This window comes from Daucus carota, chromosome 6 (assembly GCF_001625215.2).
Source record: "Daucus carota subsp. sativus chromosome 6, DH1 v3.0, whole genome shotgun sequence".
Taxonomy (NCBI): Eukaryota; Viridiplantae; Streptophyta; class Magnoliopsida; order Apiales; family Apiaceae; genus Daucus; species Daucus carota.
The window spans coordinates 12,420,948-12,428,928 of record NC_030386.2 but is presented as its reverse complement, the minus strand read 5'-3'; the positions used below and the strand labels follow the sequence as shown (position 1 = coordinate 12,428,928).

Here is a 7,981-nt window from a genome sequence, read left to right as displayed (position 1 = left end):
CACAAAAGTGTTCGAACCTTTTCTCAAATTCCTGGAATTTGAAATCAATAGAAATCGTGAGACGGATCTCTCAGCTTTGCTCTATAGCAAATTATCGAACACGCTAAATACAAAATCATGTACTGATTATGATACCTATAGTGTTCAAACAACAAACTTCAGAACCCGTTTGAGATTGGAGCCAGGAAAAGTAACACTGCTTCAGAATCCGTCCGAGATCGGAGACACAGTTGAAAAGCCATAAGATGCAGTTGGAGCCAGTAGAAACCATAAGATTCAAACGGACTGCAAAACTTGTTGACGACATTGAATCAGTCTCCATGCTAAAAACACGACCACCATTATCACTGCAATATAAAACAAATGTTACTACCAAACACTATGCAAATCGAGAGAGAAAAAAAATGATCAATTGATTACAGATGCAAACGGATTATAAGAATTTCAAATAAAAAAACAACATACAGCGTAATGGAGGTGGAAGAGATTGATTGAGATAATTAAGCATGGATATGTTATGATTAATTGTCATGATTGATTGAAATAATTAAGCGTAATGGAGTGGCATGATCGAAGGAATTGTATTCAATGCTTCAATGCTATTTCAAATTCTGAAATGGTTGGAAAAATGCTGTAGATCCAATCCAATCCGGTTCGGGTCACATGAAGATCCAAAATTTGATAGCATAGTGTTAATTTGAATAAGGAAGATATTGGGTCGAACGAAAGCTTAACGGGTTGATCCAAGAGCATGTGAAATTACTATATCAGCCTTAAAAAATCACTCATGCTTTAAGAAGTATATAGATATATAGATTATGAAGTGGAGTAGAAGTGAGAATTAAATAAGTTAATAAATTATTTGAAAAAAATAAAAGCTAGAGAAGAGTTAACATACTTCTTAAAAGTGTATTTATTTATTTACACAAACAGCTGTAAATAACACTTAGACATCTTATATCATCGGGATTATTTTCACGAAAAATGGTAGAGAAGAGAATTACAATTCCTATCAGTTGTGTATTCTTTTCAATATTCTTCTTACATTTAAGCAAGTTTTTATCTTTAACCGCCTTCTCCAAAAACAAGAAAACTGCATAATACTCGTATATATTTAGTAATAAAATATATACTTTTAATTAGTGCCTAGCAAAAATGTAAATTCTATTTATTATACACATGAAGAAACACGGAACCATCCAGCTCACCATCCGAATTCTTATTCAACATTTATAGGAATTTTATGAAATATTTTTCCAAGAACAATCGGTTTTCCAAATTTCCCAAAAATGATATATATTCCAAATCCTAAATATATTACCTTAATAAGAATACCGGCCTAAAAACACACACATGACATAACCCAAGGTAAATAGAAAAGGTAAACTAAAATTATTAGTAATAAATTATAATAAAGTGGGTAAAAAAAGAATACAAAATGTTTACTACTAGTTACCCCAAAAAACGCTTCCTGCTTAAACCCCTTTTCTACCTTGTTTCCTGTCTGAACAAACACATAAAATTTCTCTATATCACCTATTTTTTCGCTGGTCTTTACTTGATCTTATTGTTTTGCATTTGGGTTTGTCGGAAAGATTGGCTATGCATGATTTTAGGTACCCTTTTACTCTCTATCTCTATGTGTCAAGATTTTTTATTTTTTGGTTGATTTTTGTTTAGGTGATTAGATGGTATCTTGTTTGATTATGATTTCTACAGATTTTGTTTGGTTTAAGTTATGTTTAGGTGGGAAAATAGTGTGATTCTTGGTGTGTGACAGTGTATGATATAGACTGGTGCGGAACTGTTGACAAGTTATCAGCTTTTCATGGTATTTTTTTGCATTTTTGTAGCAGGTGTTTTTTCTTCATTGCATGGTTCTGAATATCGAAATTTGTTTTCTAGAAGTTTTGTGAAATTAAGACAATGGGTTTAAGAATTGATAGGATCACAGGTGACAGGACTATGATCGCTTTGTTTGAAATTTGATGTTGTTCTGTTGTAGAGGATAATGAATTTTGCAATAAACGAAAGACTATCTAGTTTCAGAATTGACTGAATTATGAGTTATTTTTAGTTGTGTTTGAATTTTGATGTTGGTATATTTTAGAACATAGTAATGTTTCAGCTCGGTTTTAATTATAATTGGTTTTGGGAAGGTTGTGCTTTGTGGATCAGTTTATCTATTATTTTGATAGCCTCCAAAAGTTTGAATTAAATCTTAGTGTATGAATTTACTGATTTTTTTTATTCCTGGGTGTGGTAAAGGCTTCTGGTGTTTGTGAAAACACCAATGAGATAATTTTCACTGTGTCGAGCTGGTACCTGAGGAGATGGCACATGGAAGGATCCGGTCTAAGCTCCGGTGGAGCAGTCTTTACACATTTGGGTGTATGAGATCTCAGTCTCAGGATGCAGAGCAACCCCATCAATTCCAAGGTCCTGGATATTCTCGAACAGTATACTGCAACCAGCCTCGTATGCACCGCAGGAAGCCTTTTAAGTATGTCTCAAATTACATTTCAACCACAAAGTACAATATCATAACGTTTCTACCCAAGGCTATTTTTGAGCAGTTCCGTCGAGTAGCCAACCTTTACTTTCTTTTGGCTGCAAGTTTGTCACTTTCACCTGTTACACCATTTAAATCTGTTAGTATGATTGCCCCTTTGGCCTTTGTTGTCGGTCTCAGTATGGCAAAGGAGGCGATGGAAGATTGGCGGAGATTTATTCAGGATCTAAAAGTTAATCTGCGAACAGCTAGTGTTCATAAGGCAAATGGGGTATTTACATATAAGCCATGGTTTAAGATTCAGGTTGGAGATGTGGTAAAAATAGAGAAGGATCAGTTTTTTCCTGCAGATTTATTACTTTTATCATCTAGTTATGAAGATGGGATCTGTTATGTGGAGACCATGAATTTAGATGGCGAAACAAACTTAAAGGTTAAAAGATCTTTGGCGGTAACTTTGCCCCTGTACAACGAAGATGCTTTCAAGAACTTTTCAGGTACAATTACATGCGAAGACCCCAACCCAAACCTCTATACCTTTGTTGGTAATCTTGATCTTAATCATCAAATCTATCCTCTTGATCCCAGTCAGATTCTCCTCAGAGATTCAAAGCTTAGGAATACAGCTTATGTATATGGAGTGGTAATATATACCGGCCCTGACAGCAAAGTCATGCAGAACTCTACGGAATCTCCTTCCAAAAGAAGCAAGGTTGAAAAGCAGATGGACAAAATTATATACGTTCTCTTCACCCTTCTTGTTTTGATCTCAGTAATTAGCTCAACAGGCTTTGCTGTGAAAACCAAATACCAGATGCTAGATTCGTGGTATTTACCTGCAGGTGATAAAGGTTTATATAATCCTAATGATCCTGACAGGTCTGGTTTTTATCATCTGATCACTGCTCTGATCCTTTATGGATATCTAATACCCATCTCGCTTTATGTTTCTATTGAGGTTGTCAAGGTCCTGCAAGCAATATTTATTAACCAGGATTTGCACATGTATGATGAAGAGACAGGAACTCCTGCTCAAGCACGGACTTCAAATCTAAACGAGGAGTTAGGCCAGGTAGACACTATTCTCTCTGATAAAACTGGAACTTTGACTTGCAATCATATGGAATTTCTGAATTGTTCCATAGCTGGAACTGCATATGGCATCTCTTCTAGTGATGTAGAAGTTGCAGCATCAAAACAGATGGCGATGGACCTTAACAAGCAGGATCATGATTTAGCAAAAAATTATTTGCACAGTAATGACACAGGTTTTTTAAACATTAGTCGTGGTTTTCATCCATCAGAAATTGAGCTTGAGAATATTGTTCATTCTAAGCTTGAAAACCATCACAAACCTCTAGTCAAAGGGTTTAATTTTGAGGACAGCCGCATCACAAATGGTAATTGGTCAAAGGAACCCCATGCAGAGATACTTTTGTTATTCCTAAGGACACTTGCCATTTGCCACACAGCCATCCCTGAGCTAATTGAGGAGACTGGCAGCTTTAGTTATGAAGCAGAGTCACCAGATGAAGGAGCTTTCCTTGTTGCAGCAAGAGAACTTGGATTTGAGTTCTGTAAAAGGACTCAATCAAGCATTTTTGTGCGTGAAAGACATCCTTTCTCTACAGGATACATTGAAAGGTCAGAAAGTATATCTTTATTATTGTTGTCCAGTCTTGGATCCGTTGATTGACACATGACACATGTTCTGACAATATTCAGGGAGTTTAAACTTCTCAATCTGCTGGATTTTACTAGCAAAAGGAAGAGAATGTCTGTAATTGTAAGGGATGAGGATGGGCAGATTTTTCTGTTGTGCAAAGGCGCAGACAGGTATTGTTCTGCACTTCCTATATTATCTCAATTTATTTCTTGTCAAACGGAAATCATGGTTGATGATCTGTTTTAAATAACCGCGTCTGATACACAAAATCCTATTAAGTATAATGGACCATGATAAATATATCTATTTCACAATATAATATTAAATTATATTTTACTCCTTATAATAATAAAATTCCATACGGAATTCTTAATTTTATCTGAATAGGAAACGTTATAGTAAGTAGATGAATATCAAATATTATATCATCTTGTCTTAATATCTGGTCCCGGATAGAGAGGGTTTATCTCCACTTTGTGGTAGTCTCACTCTTAATATCAATTTCCAAAACAGTGAAGTTCGAACTTCTGTTGAATGTAGTTTTTTTCCTAGTTTATCTCTAGTTTACTAGTTGTAAATAATGTAGCGTCATCTTTGAGCGGTTATCAAAGCATGGAAGTATGTTTAAGGAAGCTACTACACGACATTTGACTGAGTATGGGGAAGCTGGTTTGCGTACACTAGCACTTGCTTACAAGAAGATTGAGGAGGCCGAATATGTTGTTTGGAATGAGGAGTTTCTTAGAGCAAAAACCTCTATTGGTGGTAATAGGGAGAGAATGCTTGAGCGCATATCAGATATGATGGAAAAAAACATGATCCTTCTTGGCGCTACTGCTGTAGAGGACAAATTACAAAAAGGGGTAATATAATAATTAATTAATCACATGTGTGCTGATCTATGCCAGGTTCCTTAACTTACTTACTCTATCTCAAAATCAGGTGCCTCAGTGTATAGATAAACTAGCTCAAGCTGGTCTCAAGATATGGGTTCTAACAGGTGATAAGATGGAAACTGCAATCAATATAGGGTAAGCTTGAGGGTTGCACTCATTCAGTATCATTTGTTATTTTTACTTTAAGCTGGTCCTGTAACTTAAGCACAATTTTTTGCTACATGATATAGATTTGCATGCAGTCTACTTCGACGCGGCATGAATCAAATCTGTATAGCCGCAAGTGCAGATATGCTAGCCCAAGAAACCAAAGAGGTACTTGTTATCGAAGTAAAAAAATTAATCTCTGTTCATGTTTGGACTAATATCCGCTATATAACGTTACTAATTAGGTAGTAAAGGAGAACATTTTGATGCAACTCACTGATGCATCTCAAATGGTAGAGCTAGAAAAAGATCCTCATGCAGCTTTTGCCTTAATAATTGATGGTAAAATGCTAAGTTATGTGTTGGAGCCTGATATGAAGCATCAGTTCTTACATTTAGCAGTTCAATGCGCCTCTGTGATATGCTGTCGTGTCTCTCCTAAGCAGAAGGCTCTGGTAAAATACTTCATTCGATTATATAATTGTTATCTGAAATTCTTGTTTCAAATAATAGACTTTTTGACAGGGTATTATTGTTTTCACATTATTTGTATTTTATTACTACCTGGTCTTCCAGGTAACAAGATTAGTAAAAGAAGGAACTGGAAAGACCACATTAGCCATTGGTGATGGTGCAAATGATGTTGGAATGATTCAAGAGGCTGATATCGGTGTTGGCATTAGTGGTGCGGAAGGAATGCAGGTGCTTGATGTTTTAACAGGGTCGTAGCATCCATTTTGTTGACATGATTTTGTTTGGTAATAAATATAAATATGTAAAAACCAGGACAGCTTCAAGGTAGATAATTTATTATCTCAATTAAAGATATTGGGAGCGAAACGTGTTCATTTTATACATCAGCGTAGTTGAGTGAACATTTTTATAGATGCAGTTATTTATGTTATGCATCAGGCTGTGTCTTCCTTGCTTGGAATTTCAAGTTTATTTTCCAAAAATCATTTTTTTTCCAAACCACAGCAAATATTGTCTGTTGATAGTCGTAGGAAAATACCGCAAGAGTTCTTGTGGTGTGACAGCATATAACAGTACTTCAGGATTTTGTCTTCTCCGATATTGTCATCATATGTAGTGAAGAGTATCGGTTCTTGCCTCTTGGTCTTTTTCGAGTTTCTCACTCTCATCTAGTTCTCAACTTCTCACATTTTGCAGGCTGTGATGTCTAGTGACTTTTCTATTGCACAGTTCCAGTTTTTGGAGAGACTCTTAGTTGTCCACGGACACTGGTGCTATAAAAGGATCGCTCAAATGGTACTAACTTAGAAGATACTATATCTGTGGTGCTTGTTACTGTTTGGAGTGAATTATTAAATGCTTAGGTTTTTCAGTAGATAAGAAAAGTAAATTTATATAAACATCACCAAAACTGGTAACACTTTCTGTGTATGCTTAAGCACAGGTACCCTGTTTACTTTTGTGCTAAAGTTGGCAGTTTAAATCTATTCTCATGGATTTGCAATTCTGTGCAGATATGTTATTTCTTCTACAAGAATATTACCTTCGGGCTTACGCTGTTCTACTTTGAGGCATTTGCCGGCTTTTCTGGGCAGTCAGTTTATGATGATTGGTATATGTTATTATTCAATGCTGTTCTTACGTCATTGCCTGTCATCTCACTTGGAGTCTTTGAACAAGATGTTTCATCTGAAGTCTGCTTACATGTCAGTTCCCTGATAAAATTTCGCTTCAAAATTTTTATGTACACTTATTTACTAGTGTGTTTGAACTTATACTCACACCTCAGAGATTGTTTTACAGTTTCCAGCATTGTATCAGCAAGGACCCAAAAACCTGTTCTTTGACTGGTATCGGATATTTGGATGGATGGGAAATGGAATCTATTCTTCCCTTGTGATCTTCTTGTTCAACATCTTCATCTTTTATGATCAGGCCTTTCGTAGAGGAGGGGAGACTGCAGACATGGCAGTTGTCGGCACCAACATGTTTACCTGCATCATTTGGGCTGTCAACTGCCAGATTGCTCTTACAATGAGTCATTTCACATGGATACAACACTTGCTGGTTTGGGGAAGCATCGTAACTTGGTACATACTTCTATTTCTATATGGCATGGTATCGCCTGTTACTTCTCGAAATGCCTTCATGATTTTCATAGAAGCCCTCGCTCCTGCTCCACTATACTGGATCACTACACTGTTGGTAACGACTACATGTAATCTCCCCTACTTTGCTCACATATCTTTCCAAAGAGAATTCTTTCCGATGGATCATCACATCATCCAAGAAATCAAGTACTACAGAAAGGACAAAGAAGACGGAAACATGTGGACAGAAGAGCGGTCCAAAGCGAGACAAGAGACAAAGATAGGCTTCTCAGCAAGAGTAGATGCATCTATTAGACAGTTGAAAGGGAGATTACATAAAATATCCTCTCCGATATCTCCCAGCTTATAGTGTCTGCTGTTACATTGTCATTATTCTTTTGCTCCCCGGGACTAACGTATATATATTTTATTGGCTTTGGAATTTTGATTAATCAAATTTTTTCAAGTTGGTAGTGTTGTTCAAGGTATTCTTATAAACTTATACTGTAATATCCCGTAATTTTTAGAATTATATTCACTGATTAGTAATAATAATAAAGGATTAAAATTAGATTATAATTAGGATTTAAAATTGAATTAGGATAATGGAATTATAATATGGATCTTGTATTCGGATAACGGGTAGGTATAGAATTAGGGTTCGCAGACTCTTTATATATTGATTCGATCCCTCATC

The 7,981-nt window shown here is 35.9% G+C and overlaps 1 protein-coding gene across 1 annotated transcript; it reads left to right on the top strand.

Annotated features, from left to right (window-relative positions):
- Positions 1-1,444: 1,444 nt before the first annotated feature.
- On the top strand, positions 1,445-7,761 carry LOC108224881 (probable phospholipid-transporting ATPase 4). Its single transcript, XM_017399624.2, has 11 exons — positions 1,445-1,616; positions 2,269-4,156; positions 4,238-4,348; positions 4,765-5,041; positions 5,121-5,209; positions 5,305-5,389; positions 5,467-5,676; positions 5,798-5,923; positions 6,392-6,490; positions 6,709-6,900; positions 6,998-7,761. The coding sequence occupies exons 2-11, from the start codon at positions 2,334-2,336 to the stop codon at positions 7,652-7,654; spliced, it is 3,669 nt and encodes a 1,222-aa protein (XP_017255113.1). The 5' UTR covers positions 1,445-1,616; positions 2,269-2,333; the 3' UTR covers positions 7,655-7,761.
- Positions 7,762-7,981: the final 220 nt, after the last annotated feature.